Source organism: Scomber japonicus, chromosome 23 (genome assembly GCF_027409825.1).
Source record: "Scomber japonicus isolate fScoJap1 chromosome 23, fScoJap1.pri, whole genome shotgun sequence".
Classification (NCBI taxonomy): Eukaryota; Metazoa; Chordata; class Actinopteri; order Scombriformes; family Scombridae; genus Scomber; species Scomber japonicus.
Genome location: NC_070600.1, coordinates 12262528 through 12279719, shown reverse-complemented (window position 1 = coordinate 12279719; position 17192 = coordinate 12262528). Strand labels below are relative to the sequence as shown.

General features: G+C 42.5%; 1 protein-coding gene across 1 annotated transcript; it reads left to right on the top strand.

Moving 5' to 3' along the window:
• Positions 1–1558: 1558 nt before the first annotated feature.
• Positions 1559–14181, top strand: yaf2 (YY1 associated factor 2). The gene is made up of 4 exons (XM_053313913.1): positions 1559–1683; positions 2163–2288; positions 13366–13521; positions 13890–14181. The coding sequence occupies exons 1-4, from the start codon at positions 1658–1660 to the stop codon at positions 14140–14142; spliced, it is 561 nt and encodes a 186-aa protein (XP_053169888.1). The 5' UTR covers positions 1559–1657; the 3' UTR covers positions 14143–14181.
• The last annotated feature ends 3011 nt before the right edge of the window (positions 14182–17192 follow it).

Here is a 17192-nt window from a genome sequence, read left to right as displayed (position 1 = left end):
TGTGTGTGTGTGTGTGTGTGTGTGTGCGTGTGTGTGTTTTGTCAGTAAATAAAACCTTTTTTTGTTGATAACCAGATAATGTTATGGTTATTCCAGGGTTAATTAGATAATCAAATAAGGGATGCCGAAATAAAAAAGAGGGTTCCATACTTAATTCCTGATCTTGGAAACAGAAGATGATGAAACAATCTCACCTTGTGGCCTATTTAGCAGCTGTTCAGAAGATTGCAATCAAACCACATGATCTTTATCAGCATTAAATAAGAGGTTTATTGAGCAACTTGGCTAAATCTAGAGATGTCAATGGACACAGGAAATTAATTTTGCCATTGTTGAATTTACCATAAACATTTCTGATAATTTGATGATTATTTGGTCCATGAAATGTTCATGTAGTAATAATCAGATGATCCTAAGACACAGATATTTATAATGTTTCTAGCAGAAAGAAAAGGAAGTCAAGTATAGTCTCTGTAATAATGTTGGGCAACCTCTTTTGTTTAGTGATTAGATTACTAAACAGGGTGAAACGATGATCAAAATCATAACGACCAATTTCAAACCACCTTCAGTTGCGCAGCTGGAGACACTAAATCATGCAACAACAAACATGTTGCATTTGAGGTTTCCTGCAATAAAATCCCATTGCCGGGAGAAAATACAGACCCAGTTGGTTATCCTTGATATTAAAAGCTTTGGGAATTCCTGGTTGCCTCAGTCTGTTCAGTTAGGATTGTGTTTTTGATGGTGGCATCCTGCGTCAGCAAGAAACTAAAGCCAGGGAATCCCCGATGATCTGCGCCTGCCTGTGATCTAAACAGCTGCGACATTTCTGCAATGTGCCAGGCAAAGGCGAAAAAGCATGAATGTGAAAGGATGTGCAGTGAGCTAATGTGAGTGGGACCCCTGTTAGCACACTGCCGAAGACGCAACATTACTGTGTATTTTGCTGCATTTAAGTAATGTCGGAAATTACAAAACTCATCATGGTAAGCAGAATGAACAGAGGAATAGTCTTCTACTGGCTTTAAAGAAACATGTTTCTCTTAGCTGAGACAGCTGGTAGTAAAATTATGCACTTAAATTACATATGTAATACTATATTTAGGTTAATGTACTGTACGTTATGTAATTTCAGATTTAATATTCCATTATTTATTTTTAAAAATTTATAAATACTGTGCATATGCTGCCCTGTAACTGGAGATGAAGATAATAATATGCCAGAAAGACAATTAAATAATTAAATTAAAAACACTTAATGGGAATATATGTATTAAAAAAATGTTTCCCTCCCTTAATGAATTGGTGAAATAATCATTTCTTCTTGAAAATAGAGCCGTATATTACACTTACAAGGTCATGTTTGTCATAATAACCCCCTATAATTTGCATATTTAACACCCTGAATAGACGGGAGTGGGAGTTTACATGACGTCCGTGAAAGCAGCACGGATTCATCAAGAGGAATGTCAGCCTCGGGAAGTAACCCGGCCTGTGATTGGCCGGTGCGAATCACGTGACTATTTCCCAAGCGGAGTTTCCACGACAGCTGGAAGCCGTGCTGCACAGGCGCATCGGTTCTTTGCTTAAAAAATCACCAGAAATAACAACAATTGTGCTCGTCTCCGCACCTCCAGATAAACCCTGGTCTGGCATGGGCGACAAGAGGAGTCCCACAAGGTAAGGAGCGAGTTAAAGCGTCCTACATATTCAAGCTGAGGGGGCGGGGGAGGAACGGACATCGGCGAGCGCTCGGGAAAAAAATGGGTTTTCTCCTCTCTCGCTCTCTCGCTCTATCTCTCTCTCTCCCTCTGCGTGTGTGTGTTTGTGTGTGTGTATGTGTGTATGTATGTATGTATGTGTGTGTGTGTGTGTGTGTGCGCGCGGGTGTTAAAACCTCATCGCCAATTACAGTGTCGGATCACAGCTCGCTTGCAGATGATTTCCTAAATCCTATAGGCTTACCCCAGATGTTTGCCATCGATAGCCTTCGTGGATGCAAACTGAACTCACTCTTGTCTCCTCTCTGCTCCCCCCCCTTCTCCCCTCTTCTTCTCTCCCACGTTCTCCTTTCGGTTTTTTTTTTTTTTTTTTACAATTTCTATTTCCTTTTTATTTGGTGTTTCTTATTCTTTTCTCTTCATTTATTGTTTTCAAAGGCCGAAGCGTCAACCGAAGCCCTCCTCCGACGAGGGGTTTTGGGACTGCAGCGTGTGCACGTACAAGAACACAGCAGAGGCTTTCAAGTGCATGATGTGTGATGTCAGGAAAGGGACATCAACAAGGTAAGGCGATGGATATACATTACTGCACCTTTGCTCTCTTTTTGAATAAGCGAATCCCAAGAGGGGGGGTTCCTTGGGGGGAGTGGGGGGTGGGGGGTTGAGTAGTTAGTTTAATCTCACTACACCGCCCCTCTCCCTCTACGCAATTTCTGTATTTATTTAGCACCATAAAACAATTAATTATGGTAACTATTGTAGGCTTTATGACTCTGCACTGTTAGCATGGAGGATAGCTACAGCTAAACTGAGATACACAAACAGAATATTGTTCTTAGCCAGTAGTTTTCTGGTAGGGACTATAATCAAATATCACTAGGCTATATTTTTGACCAAATACTTCAATATTGATATTGAGACAGTAGATTATTGCTGCTTTCACAAAATATTTACACTATTAGATTTTTGATAAATTATCATCAGTAATGTGGGTAGAAGCAAATAATAGAAGAGTTTGAACACTTGGCTTTAAAAGCAGAAAAGGGAACACTTATGCTGTATCATGATATTATAATATCCTAAATCTAGTCTAGTCACGTTATCTTTATAATATGGATATATTGCCAAGCCCTAGTTTCTGGCTATAACTGCATTTATTATATAAGTTTGTGTGCTAGAGAAAAGATGACATACTTAGTCAGTATTTTCCTCAAACACGTGTATCCTGTAAGCAGTGCATTAGTCTCTGTGTTCTTGCCAGGGTGTTGACACTGACCTCAGTGAAATGAGGGAGAGGGATGGCTTGCTCTTTTAAGCACACACATCCATCTTGTTGCCCCAGAGATATTTGTAACAGGGGAGGGAGGGAGAAAGGGGAGGGAGGGAGTGTGTGCACGAGATGCCTCTTCCACACAAACTCACACACAGGTGCTCAAGCACATAAATACACAGCATGTAGGTTGACACACACACACACACACACACACACACTCACACTCAGTGCCCTCTGTGCTGTGGCTGATATTTGTCCTGGCATCAGTGATTCGAGCCAGGAAATGACTGTTATTCCTCAGTGAGAGTCAGGATCAGGAGGAAAACACAACAAAGGGTGAACGAGAGGAAGTGTAGCTCTTGCTTTGGGGAACTGTGTGTGTTGTTACACGATCTCCCTCTTGAATGCATCACCAATGATCCTCTTCTGCATTAGCGCAACTTTCCCCAACTAAAACAGAAACGGCACTGATGCCGTTTGTTAACTCCGACACCTTTTTTAGAAACGTGGCGTTTTCTGGTGTTGGCTTTAGCTTAGACTATACGACTCCACGTTTGTGCACTCATGTGTATGTGAGTCAGTGTGTGTGTGGGTGGGTTGGTGGGTGGGTGGGAGGGCTAGTTGTGAAAAGAGGTTCTCAGAGCAGCTGCCAGACAGACAGCCATAGCTCATTACTATGCAACAGCTTAATCAGCCTGCTGTCATCAGAGACGCACACGTGCAGATGCACTCGACATGACAACAATTTTACACATGGCTGCCTACACATCGGTACACAAACACACATCCAAGTGCACAGTTACTGCTCGCACAAACAAAGGGATTGAGCTGCGGACATGCTGTTGTCAGAGGGTCCAGCGTATTGCAATTGAGCGTTGATTGCTCAAAGGACACTCCAGTGACTCTGTTCACGTCTGTAGAAACAAGCGGCCTGCAGCTTTGCCAAGAAGCTGTCTGAGTCCTCACGTCACCAGAAGCTGTGACATCCTTTGTCTTCCCCATCTGGGCATTTTTTTGGTGGGGGAACTTGGCAACGGAAGCAAGTACCCAGAATTCCTCGCATACACCCCTGACACTCAGCAACACATTTCGAAAAAAGGAGAAGGTCTTATTTAGCGTTAATAACCCCCCTGTCTTCACAACTGCAGTGCCGCACAAAGTGTTGTAGTATTAGTTGTTATGCTCTTTCAGGAGGACACACACACACACACACACACACACACACACACACACGCCAAAGACTAAGGCTAATACTGCAGCAAAACGGTCACACAGGTGGTCGCAGCTGTTAATGACCAAACAAAACAGACACGCGGATCTCTCGGCGAGCAAGACGAAGGTGCTAAAGGGCAAACGGCACATAGAATATAAATGTAGGACACTGCACATTCCTCCGCTGGTTACTAAACAAGCATGACTGAGCCATTACTGTGAAGTAATGAATAAAAGCGTGACACAGGCATGTACTGTCCAGCGTTTTAGAGGAAGTGTCCCATAACTTGAAGGTCGCAGATCTGTCACCAGCAGCAGCCGTCGGTGTGTGTGTGTGTGTGTGCGCTCTGTGAAGAGTGGCTTAAATCATCTCATCACTAGAGATAGCTGAGAGCAGAGACTAAATGTATAAAATGTCACCTTTTCTGACAGGATCTGCGTCTTTCAGGGCATGTAGTAGAGATGATGGAACATTCTATGACAAGGAAGAGAAATATTTTAGGAGGGTTAGAGGAGAGAGAGAGAGAGGTTGCATGTAGATAGCCGTCAGGAGATGAAGATCAATGTTTTACGATGCAGAGGTTTTCACAGATCTCGCCGCCTAGATCTGCTCTAATGTGGAGAGATGATCTACTGCAGGGACCCAAAGCCGAGGGGCTGATTGAAAGCACGGCGTCGAGGCTGCGGGCTCGACTGAAGACAGGGATACATCAGCAAAATTGGACTCACTTATTGGAGGAGGGAAGAGAAAGAGATTGACAAAAAAAAGGAGGGAGCTTGGCTGACGTTCGGCTAATTCTGTCAGCGGCTCTGAAACTCCACGCAGCCAGGGGAAGGGGAAATTTGAAAAGTTGTTCAAAAGCTGTCTCACTGGAGCCTGTCTGCATCGTCCACAAGTGAGGGTTAGACCACATTAGCAAAAAGTCATACTGCATATTCTCCCAGACATTTTTTGATGAAGTGTAAAAAAATATATATATATATCCTTTTTTTTCCCCCCACAAACCTGACTCAAGCATTAGTGCAGATTAACATGGAAAAATAGGTTGTACATGCCAAGCTGATAGCTTAAAGTATTTAATTAAAGCTGTCTGTAGAAACACAGAAAGGAGCTTTTGGAATCACAACACATCATGCTGCCTCATTAGCATATTACTTTGCAGAAGAAAGAAAAAAAAAAAAAGAAGAAGTGGTAGAGGCATTATATCTTCCTGCGACTCTTTGGGCTCGGTCCCAGCCTTTTGAAAACCCGGCGTGATCGATGAAAAGTCACGATACAGCGTCCTGTGCGGTGCTTAAGCTCTTTGATAAGTGCAAGGTCACAGGTTCGCTTCTTAAATCAGCCCCAAATACCCAGTCAGAGTGTCCTTGAGCAAGACGCCGAATGCCTCCCGGTGCACCCATTACGACTTCACCGGGATTAAAGTGTCATCTTAATGTTTTAAAGTGTAAGATAAAAGATCAGTGACGTTAACGCTGCTACCTGGTGTTTGGAGTGAAACGTGGCGTGAAGTGAGGCTGACAGACAGACAGCAGTTAAACCTAAACAATAGCCGAGTGCTACTTTGTGTAAGGGAGCTTTGTGTGTATGTGTATGTGTATGTGTATGTGTATATGTGTGACCTTCTCTGGTGTCTAGTCTACACCACCTGCATCTGTTCACTGAGCCCAGCTCTGACAAGTCAGGCCCACCAGGGAAACAGTCAGCGTGTGCATGCTCGGCGTGTTCAGGAGCTTGTTTGACGGCATTATATCTCTACAGGTCAAGACAGTGAGCTTGATCATGTTCCTATTAGTTCTCCCTCTGCCCTCAGCTCTCTTTTTTTGTGTCTCTCTCTATACCTTCATCCCTCCTTTTCTCACTTTCTCTCAACAATTCATGTTTGCTCTGTCTTCCCCTTCTCTCCTTCTCTGCGTAACCCCCTCTCGCTCTCACCAGCAGTTGAACTTAACCTAGGGCGTTTTTCTGGTGACAGATTGAATGATGCGCAGGTTTCGTCAGCTCCACATAAACAAGCATGAGCTATTCTGGCTGGCTGGGAACCTGTCAGCGTTTGACTGCTTGGATGTTGTTTTATCATCCTCCGCTCAAGCTCACCCTCACAGTTCATATGCAGTACACACACACACACTAAACATTTGGCTGGAATTGTGCAGTTTGTTCAATTGTGGTCATTTGTAAAAAAAAAAAAAAAAAAAAAAAAAAAGCTTTTAATATGATTCAGTATTCACATTTTTCTAGGTTGATTTTGTACATAAAACAGAGGCAATAAGAAAAGTTGCATGTAAAGCTTCTGCATGGATTTTATTAGTTCAGCTAGTGATTAGCTTAAGATGATTCCCATTGTAAATCTAAGATACTGATCAGCCTACTGTTTGTGTGAAAGTTTATCTTCAGATTGGATGGTGGATTTAAAAATTTGCAGGCAGAATCTCATCTAAAGCAAAAAAAAAAAAGAAGAAGAAATGATTCATTATCTCTCTTTTCAATCTGTTGATTCTCTCAAAATAGCAGCATTGGTTAAAAAGTGTGTGCAACCACCATGGAATAGTAATATAGCATGCCGCCTGAGGAAAAGATGAATTCAGAGAACAAAAGGGGACTTTATTAGCACATAATGGTGCCAAACAGCTGTTTGCACAATTAAAGGCTGTGAATTAATCGGTGCGCTCCAGTCCCTTTTTTGTTTTCTGGAAGTTCGCCGTCCTCCAACTGGGAAGAGCCTGATTCAGCTGCTTTTCGCTGGAACCTGCGCGGAGAACGAAAAAATGAATTCTTTCGGAAATTCAGTGGAAACGGGGAGTTCGCTTAAGTCTCATATTGTCTCACTGCCTGCGTTGACATTTATACAAGACTTAGTGTTTTCTTTTGGCTATAACTCCATCCATCCCACACATCTAGAACAGCTTCTTGATCGGATGCTTCCTCCTCTTTTATAGGTGCCAGAATCAAACAAATAGCTAGGTTATTTAGCTTGCTGCTGGTTTGTGTGAGAGAAAAGCTAATTCACCAACCAAAATTGATCCCTCATTTGTGCCGCCATGTTAATTCATCTCTCTGATTACACAGAACCTCCCACTAGCAGGGAACAACAACACATTTTGGTTCTCACCTGAGACCTGTGTGTTTTCATCCACCATTGTGCTAATAACAAAAGGCTTGGGTTAGGTTGTATAGTTGCGCAACACCATTCGATGCTAAAGGTTGAGTCATGATGAAACCCACCCAGCAGCTCATGGTTTTCCAGCCTTGTGGATTCTTTAGTTTGGGAATCGCGTTTGATGTATTTAGTAAGTAATAAGTAAGATGATTGACACAAATGGCATCTAATAAGAGGTATAACGTGTGTAAAACAAGACTCTATCGGCCAATCAATGTTTGTTCAGCTCGTAATTATTACATCCTCTTCTAAGTCATGCAGCCTGCTCGGGTTGTGAGGGTTGTGAGGGTTACTGGTTTTAGCGCTCGCACACAGCATACAAACACTGTACACCAGGGACAATGAAGCTGGCTGTTATCACGTCACTGTGGCTCAAGATTATGGCTACGTGATAAGCCTGTAATTACTGCGGTGACACTGATGCATGACATACTGCTCTGTGTGTGTGTGTGTGTGTGTGTGTGTGTGTGTGTGTGTGTGTGTAAGCGAGTTGGGCTGTGTGGCAAGAGGAAAATGTGGTATAGTGTGGCTAGCGGGCTGTAGAAGGTGTCATAAACCACAGGACGTGGAGAGCCATCTGTCTCTCTCTCTCTCTGTGTCTCTCTCTCTCTCTCTGTCTCTCTCTCTCTCTCTCTCTCTCTCTTTCTCTTTCCCTCTCTCCCTCTCCCTCTCTCTTACACACACGCTGGTAGCATGTACAGGCAGGGAAAGACATTAATCATCAGGTTGGAGGAGCCCCCAGGAGCAGCCTACTACCTGCTGATAGAAAAACCTGACACACACACACACACACACCACACACACCTTTATATACACACACCTGGACTGAGGGTGTGTTCAACAGGGCATAAAATAAGCTATTTCACAATGATCTTATAATCATCACAGAGCAGTGACATGAGATTTGTTTAGAGCAGCGCACTCCAGTGATTATTCGCAGTCCAGCAGCAGTCCCGTGGGCTGTTGGCTCATCACACAATGTACTTGACGGATGTTAGCAAGCAATCCAAACATCTGCACAATTCTTTGCGGGATTTAGCTCATTACCAGTTCAAAAGGAAAAGGAGTAAAGGAGCAAATGCCTGGAACGACAGCCAGAGCAGCCCCCGCTATGATTTAAGGACATCTTTTCCAGCAATAAAAAATCTTAAATTTGAGATAGATTTGAGAAAATAACAATCAATAAATGCTTTTCTAGTTGATATACGGAGCACACATTCATCAGCGCACCTCAGCACTCTCTTACTCCCAATCTTTTGCAGTGGAGTATTTGTTACAGCATCAATGTAGTACCATTAGTTTTGTATTAGTATTCAGTCATATTCACATTTTGACCTGGTGCCATGTGAGAAGTTATAAAGAGGGATGTGTAATGTATATTTTCACATCTATATTTATATTCTGGAGCTCTGCTGGTATATTTTGGTATGATTTACAGTTCAAGAATATCCTCATCCCACTTGTCCTTTATGCAAGCCCCTCAGTTGAGCCTCTGTAGAGGGATTAGTAGCCAATACGCCAATAAGCTCCTGTTTCTTTGAGGCACCCCTGCTGATGAGCCCATTCTGCTCTGATCTGCCAGTTTTTTGGAAGCTGAAACTCAGGAGAACACTGAAATAGACAGTAGCAGCAGCATTTCACTTAGTTTTCTTGATCTTTACCCAAAAATTGAAATTTTGGCCATGGGTAAAAAAAATTGGCATGCCTCCTTTTAAGGGATTGTTAAAGTTTTTACAGTTCATCCTTAGGGGGAGAAAATGAATGGAAACCTAGTTTGACAGTTTCAGTAGACTAGACCACCCATAACCTCTTTTGGGTTGTTATTATCATATTTGTCCATAAACAGATTCTGGCTCTCTCACACACACACACACACACACACACACACACACACACACACACACTACCACGTCGAATTGCTGAGTCACAGAACAGTGGTGTTGATGACCTGATTGTCCACGGTGGCAAAAATGTGACAGTCTGGCCTGTAAAGCCTTCCTGATTCACAGTTCCACCGTGTACTGAATCCTTTATGAACAAACATTCACTATCAGCATGTGAAAAGTCAGGACAGGAGGAACATGTTTGTTGGTCATGTTGGTTCACAGCTGCTTTCTTGTTTTTTTGTTGGGGTTTTTTTTTCCCTCTGTTTTTGAGCACAGGCCAGAGGTAGAGGAGTGTGAGGTCAGTGGGTGCATCGGAAGGAGGGAGAGAGTGTGAAAGGGTAGAGGAGTGAGATAGCGATAGACGCTGTGTGTGTGTGTGTGTGTGTGTGTGTGTGTGTGTGTGTGTGTGTGTGTGTGTGTGTGTGTGTGTGTGTGTGTGTGTGTGTGTGTGTGTGTGTGTGTGTGTGTGTGTGTGTGTGTGTGTGCATGCGCGCGTTTATGACATACTGTAGTTGAGTAGGGGTCAGCCAGAGTTCCCTTGTCAGTGAAGGGTGTGTATGTGTGAGGGATCAGTGGCAGCATTTGTGCTCTGCAGCCCCTCGAGTCTGCACGATGGGACGAGCTTAATGCTTGAGGTTAAAAGCAAAAAGCTGTAACAGATTGTGAGCTAGAGAGCCTGAGAGTGAGAGTGAGAATTGTGCTTATTTAGTTTGCTTAATCCAAAGTAAAAGTTCTGGACTACCAAACATGGCTACGTAGTCTCTCAGAAAGCCAAACAAATCTGAAATTTTAACTTTTTTCTTTTTGCTCTCCCCTTTCAAAAAGGAAATAGAATTCAGTGTGTTTAAGCGCTGCTCATAACTTCCTAATTTCCCAGTGTGGGACTCCATTAGCTGCTGTAGAATAGATGGCATGAGTGGAGCAAATATCGATTGGAACAACAGTTCCAACACGCAGTATTAATGTCAGAAAGAATAGGTTGTTACATTAGGCACAGAAATTCCTGTTGGAATCAATAGACACGTACACACACATACACACACAGCTTCCAGATGGAGGCCACTAGTGAAGGCCTAAGTGCTAAGATAATAACCATTTGATTGGGTTAACAGAGGCAGCTCTGTTTAGGCCGGCTGCTTTGCCTCACCATAATATTAGGTTGTCTGTCTCCTCTTTCACCTCCAGGTTATTGAGCTGGCTCTATTAGTGAAAATAGACTTCATTATAAAACATGAGGAAGATAGGATGTACAAAATATGTTTATAGTTTGCCCCCATCGCTCGGCAGCACAGCCAGTCTTTCACATTTAAATAGAAAAAGATCACAATTAGCCTCAGGTGACATTTCTTCCCCATCGTACATCAAGAGAGACAGTGAAAACAGAACACACGGTGCTCGTTTGCTGCATTAATCAGACAGTAGTAATTAATTTATTCATCACTCGGTAAATCATGCAGGAAGCCACAAAAATGTGAGCGCATAACATCCTGGCTTGAAAGCGTCAGCCAAACACAAAAGCAAAAAGGAGCTGATGAATGAGGAGGCCAGTTGTCTTGGTATTATTTTTGGAAGCTGGTAACATTTAGCCTCGGGACAGGAAAGCCACTTTGGATGTGACAATCTGTATTTTGTGTGTGCTTCAGTAAAAGCAATCCAGGAAACAAGACAGTGCTTTGTTGCTGTGGGAGGAGTATCGGGGTAAAAGATGTCAAGGAGAGCAGCAAATTACTTCAGCTGGGAACAGACGACTGTGAGAGGCCTCTGCCTTTTTATTTAAAAAGGTGTCAGCGGTTCTGCAGCATCCTGCTGACAAGACAGATATATTCGAGGATCTCTACATCTCCTCACTATCAGACAGTTATGTAGGCCAAGAGACCCATTTGCATTTCACTTTAGCCTTGCTAGCATCACTGCATGTTCTGTGAAGGCAATGATAACTCAGAAGGAAAAAAATACTGACTCTGGGAGAGACTCTTTGAAGCCGGGCTCCAATTTAGGTCAGCCTAGAATTGTTAAACAACAGCTTTGCCCTCAGAACAAGACAGCAGACCAGCAGCCCTGGCTTATGCATTTCCTCTAAATTAAACTAAATAGGCCACCAAGGCTTGGGGGGCGGGGGGGGGGGGGGGGGGGGGGGATGTTGGTGCATTGCACAGCAACACTTGACCAGGTGCTCAAACCCAATTTTATGGATGTTTTCTATTGAGTACAGTGCATTTGTTCACTCTGTACACGTACTGTGCCCTTATAATTACATTAGCCAAGTGCAAAGGACCATTTTTCATGATGCACCTGGAGGGCAATATTTGATAATTGCAGTACTTTTCAAAGGGTTCACACACAGGTTAGTACACTTGAGTAAAGCTTTTCGTATAGTATTACCAGCAGGGGCTTTTGTGAGCATTTACACTTTTTGTGTTTTGTGAGCAGTACTTTTCATCTCACATATCACTAAGCAGGCAACAGGAAACAGCATGTATTTTGGTCTCATTGCAGCCGGTCACTGTTTGAAGGTCCTGATCTATTATTAACGCTAGAAAGATGGTAGAACAGTGAAACCGGCTGATGAGTTATATAATTTGTTTTCAGTTTTTTAACGTATCAGATCTGATTACAAATAAGACCAACTAACACACTGGGCTTTTCCTCTGCTCTCATCAGGCCCTCATGCTTCATCTGCTCATTGCTGTGTCTGTGTGCATGCATGTGTGCAGTCATTTCATCATGAGCCTAAATGGGCCTCATGTGTAGTCATTTGGATTGCATTTACTTTATAAAGCATGCATTACCTTTTCATGTGTACCAGGTTTTGATTTGTACACACACATATATAGCTTTTGGTACAGTATCTGCATGCTGTGATGAGCATCCTTACCTATCACTATCTGTGTTTGTGTGTGCAGAATCAGGCAATAGATGTGTGGACCCTCAACAGATGGCCTTTTCAACACACTAGCCTCTCAGCTAAGGCTCTTGCCAGCTTCAAAACACACACACACACACTTCTGCACAGAAATACGATTGCAGCTTTCATGCTTGCAAACTGTTGCCAGACCAATTGCATAATGCATCATTTTGAGACAGCAGATACTTATGGAGGATGGAAATGTGACTGTGAGAAACACCTAGAAACACACAATATATTAGATGTTGGCTCAGTCTTTGGCATTCTGTGGACTGTATCTATGTATGTAGGTGGTTTGACAGATAATCACAATTATTGATTGATTTAATGGTCAAAAAAGGCAGGTGCAATTCTGAATTCTGTGCACACTGTATATCGTGTATGATGAGAATCTTGCAAACCACCATGAAAAGTGTAATTACTCTCAAATGAAGCCATTGTGGGTCCAAGTGGACTAAATTCAAGTGCTGTCCCTGCCTTGACTGCATGCAGGCAACTCATCTCTGTCAAATATTCCAACAAATTCAATTGTCAGTGATTGCGGTGGGAAGCCAGTGAGGGATCATTTGCTTGTTACTGCTCTTACAGCTGATTCTGATCAGAAATGTGGAGCAGGTAGCATGAACTTCTGTACATGTCGCGCCTTGTGAAGCACTATCATCTTTCTCCTTTTTACTTGCAACACCCACATCATTTTCTTTGTGTGTAAGCCTCAAGCTTTTGGAAAAATACCCAAACTTAACAAAGCAGTACAAACATGCATGCAAAGAAATTCAGTATGTTTTTGCACACTTTAAATTCCAGTTGGATCCAGTTGTGTTCACCAAAACAGATCTCATCTTGTCAATATGTAACCCTGTGAATTCTAAAAACAAGCCTGTGCAGGTATATTACATATCTCACAGATGGCTGAATACTGTGTTTTTATTTGGAAAGCACAAAGTGTGTGTTGTCACTGGCTGTCAGTGTAAAGAACACTTCAGTAATGCCATCTTAACCAGCTCTGGCAGTGATTATTGGCTCTTGATTATGGTGGTACGCTAGCATGAAGCCATGTGTTCACTGTGATTTTCCCTCTCATTAATCTGCCACACTCTCTCCCCCTCCTCTCTCCCCCTTCATGTCTCCTTCTTACCCTCAAATCTCAACCCCCCCCTCCTCCTCCTCCTCCTCCTCCTCTCTCCTGTCCTCTCCCTTCGACCAGGAAACCTCGTCCTGTCTCCCAGCTCGTCTCGCAGCAGCAGGTAACTCAGCAGTTCGTGTTGCCCTCGCAGCCCAAAAAGGAAAAGAAAGAGAGAGTAGAGCGGGAGAAGAGCGACAAAGAGCCAGCGCTCAAGAAGAACAGTCACAAGAAGATGAGGTAAACAAGCTGACACCGATTTTCAGGGTGGGGCGGAAGATCAACAGGAATCAGATATTTCCAGGGATGCATGAATAAACACTAGGAACTTATAGATGGTGTTCATGTTGTCATCTGAAGTTAGGTTGATGTGTTGTCATATTTCATAAAAAAAAAAAAACTTCAAAAGATGAAAGTGAAGAGAGTAGGAAACACCAGAAATAACTTTCAAAGTCTTGATGTTTTTTGGAGTCTTCACTGTTATTATAGAAAAAAAAAGCTGCAGTCTTTGTTAGGATGGAAATGAAGAGCAATAAGACTCTTTATGTACTTTTTTCAGCTTAGTCTTTTCCTCACTTTTCCTTTTTTTCTGCCTGCACATCCATCAGGCCACGATTAAAAAACATCGACCGGAGCAGCGCCCAGCACCTGGAGGTGACGGTTGGGGACCTGACAGTCATCATAACAGACTTTAAGGAGAAGGCCAAGCCCTCGTCCACCTCGGCCACGTCCTCCAGCGCCGCATCGGTCGCCGACCACCACAGCCAGAACGGCTCCAGCTCGGAAAACACAGAGAAGGGGCTTTCCCGCTCCTCCTCACCCCGAGGAGAGGGCAGCTCGGTAAACGGAGAGTCCCACTGAGTCAACCCCTGAACCCAACACCCACCACCCCCCATCCCAGCTTCCAACCATCCACCCACCCACCCACACACACACACACACACACACACAGACACACACACTCATACATCTCATTTGCAAGTCCACAGGTTACTGGAGGAGCATCCTGCCTCTGCTTTAGGAACTGCACAATGTTACGGATATTTGAATTTCAGTAGGAATTGTGAACCCGTGTGTCAGAGAGCGAGGTGCCAACCCCATCAGATCTGCCCAGTTTTAATAAGTTGAAAGATGCTCCACACCTCTGGAACTCATCATTTAGAAAGCAATATGAATCATCCTCTGCTCCATCCTGGAAGTTGCAGTAATCCACATTTTCATTTGGATATTTTTGTGTAATGGAAAGAACCCACACTGTTTAAAGCTTGCCACTTAGTATATTTACTCACAAGACACATTTCCGCTGCTTCAGAGCTGACCTGAGGACCTGAGAAAGATGAATAAATGTTTGGACAAGCTTTGGACAGTGTGCTGGACTGTCTCCGTTTTTTTTTTTTTTAATCCTCTATCGTTTCCTTCAGATGCACCTGCCTTTCATAACTTTTCATTCTTTTCCCCCCAATGAAATGTGCATCCCTATCCTTACTATCCTCAGTGACCAGCAGACTGACCTGTTCTTCCCCCATGTGGAATTTTCAGCCTCTGTCTGGACGCTTTACCTACCCGTTATAAACCTGAACCATCTATCGTAGTCAGTGTCCCGACTCCCGACACTGAATCTTCGACCTCACAGCGAACCTTTGCTCCTGATCTTGATACTCCCCAAGCTTTTACTTCTGGACTGCCTCCTGCTGTAGAACTTTAGAGTGACTTTTTTGACACAGCGGAAGTGCTGTAACTCTTACCGGCACCATTTGGTGTTCATCCATAATGTTTGGAGCAGGTTGTTCAATGCAGGTATGCTTGTTTCGGCCATATAAAAGGCACCTGGTAGTTCTTGGAAAAGCCCGATTTGAATGGTGCAAGAAGATACAGCAGCAGATTTGAAAAAGGATGATACCGGTGTGTTTTGTGTTTTAAGTTTGTGCTAGTAATATAGGCTACATTATTCTTATTTCTTAGCAACTTGGTGAGTTTTGTTCACATTAAGACTTAGAGTGATATGTATCTACAACTATTGGATTGATTGCCATGAAATTTGCACACATGTATGTGTCACCCTAGGATCAATTCTGATAAAACTAATGACATTCCCATCAGCCTCGGCTACTCTATACATTGCTTAGTGCTAATTAGCAAATGTTAGCATGCTAACATACTTAACTTAGAGGGGGAACATGGTAAACATTCTTGTAATACGTCAGCATGTTAGCATTGTCATTGTGAGCCTGTTAGCATGCTGATGTTAGCACTTAGTTGGAAAGCCCCACCATGTCTAAAAGCAGCCGCACAAAGCCACCAATGTGGTCTTTACTGGCTTCTATTCATTTATGTGAACTATATTAATAACTACCACAGACATAAATCTACATGAAGTCATATTTCCTATAAACATAGAAACAAGTGACCTAGTGTAATGTGAGAAGATTAGCATACACAGAATTACCATGCATTGTTTAGCTCATTGTTTTTGGTTTGCTAGCCTATACATAGACAGTATGGTGTTAGTGCTGCTACCCACTCTGCATAATAAACTACAGACAGTAACTGTAACACTACCTGGGCAGCAAGAAAAAACACCAGAGAGTCAAAGTAAAGTAGTAGGTGCTAAAGTTGAGACTCTAGCAGTGTTGGTAGAAACCCAACCAGAACTAAAAGTCAAGTGAATATTAAACTTGTCTATCTCAGATGGCTAGAAACAGGAATCTAAAGAGATGCCTGTGTTGGTATGTGTCTGCTATATTATATGTACATAGGCAATTAATAGCAAACACATTAGCCATAACAGCTAAATTTGATAATATCTCAGGGCTGACACCTGCAGAACAAAATGCAAGTCTCTGCAAATACTGTAATAAGTCTTTGAAAACTTGTAGCCTCACAAACATGTATCATCATGTGTCTGTTTATGCTATTGTTTTTTTTCGGTATCTGGTACAAGAGTTCATTTCAAGCCAGGTCTAAGACAGTGATATTAGTTAAAAAGATAAAAAGAAGAAATATCGGTATTCTCCTTTTTAATCTGTCTCTGCTGCACAAATAGGACTACACCTGCTCAGTATCCCAGTGGAAACCCAGAAGGTGCGAAAACTGTCCTTGCACTCCACAGTGGACCCAGTTTTGGATACAGCACGATGCGCACGCACAATGGAGGAAAAAAAAAAAAAAAAAAGAGTTGTGACTTTTGGACAGGCACATTTATTTGCTGTATAGGCGACGGCTTACAGTGTGAAGGACTTCAGAAACTGTTTAAATTCCTTCATTTTGATGTAGCAAAGTGGAGGAGCTTTAGAGTATACTAAACTCTCAGCAGAACAACTATAGATCAACCTAACTACACAATAACTTATAAAAAAACCTGTAGAATTACACAGATAAAAATGGATATTTCTAAAAAAAAATATTGTACTACAATGTTTTGATGTGGTTGTATTATCCATCATACAGTGTTATTGTCAAGACTCTTTCTTTAACATTTTAGCACAGATCCTGAGAACTGTCATGGCATGATAATATATGGTCTCGGTATAATGTGGGACAGGCTATGTCTCTTAGTTTGTTAGTATCGTTTAATGTGTCAAGAGACGTATTCTCATATGGTTCACTGCACTAGCTGGGACTAAGTGTGTGTGGGCTGCTGAGAACTGTTTAGAGAGACATTTTGTTATTCGGTTGTGGCAAAAATGGAAAGACACTTAAAAATGTGTTGGTGTCACTTGTTGATAATTTGTTTGTTTTTGCTTTGCCATGCTCTATTGTTTTAAAAATGTGTGAACTTGTTTATTACATGTCTGAATAAGAAAATAACAAAAGTCCAAAAAAAAAAAAAAAAAAAAAAAAGAAACCCCTCTTCTTATGCACAGTTATACTTTTTCTCCTTGTAGCAACCTTCTGGCACTTCATCACATGCA

What these genes read in the sequence shown, in the direction of transcription:
- yaf2 (XM_053313913.1), top strand. Translation starts at nt 1,658, where the DNA reads ATGGGCGACAAGAGGAGTCCCACAAG. An exon ending in GACAAGAGGAGTCCCACAAG is followed by an intron (nt 1,684 to 2,162) that starts GTAAGGAGCGAG and finishes TTGTTTTCAAAG; the next exon opens with GCCGAAGCGTCAACCGAAGC. An exon ending in AACAGTCACAAGAAGATGAG is followed by an intron (nt 13,522 to 13,889) that starts GTAAACAAGCTG and finishes CACATCCATCAG; the next exon opens with GCCACGATTAAAAAACATCG.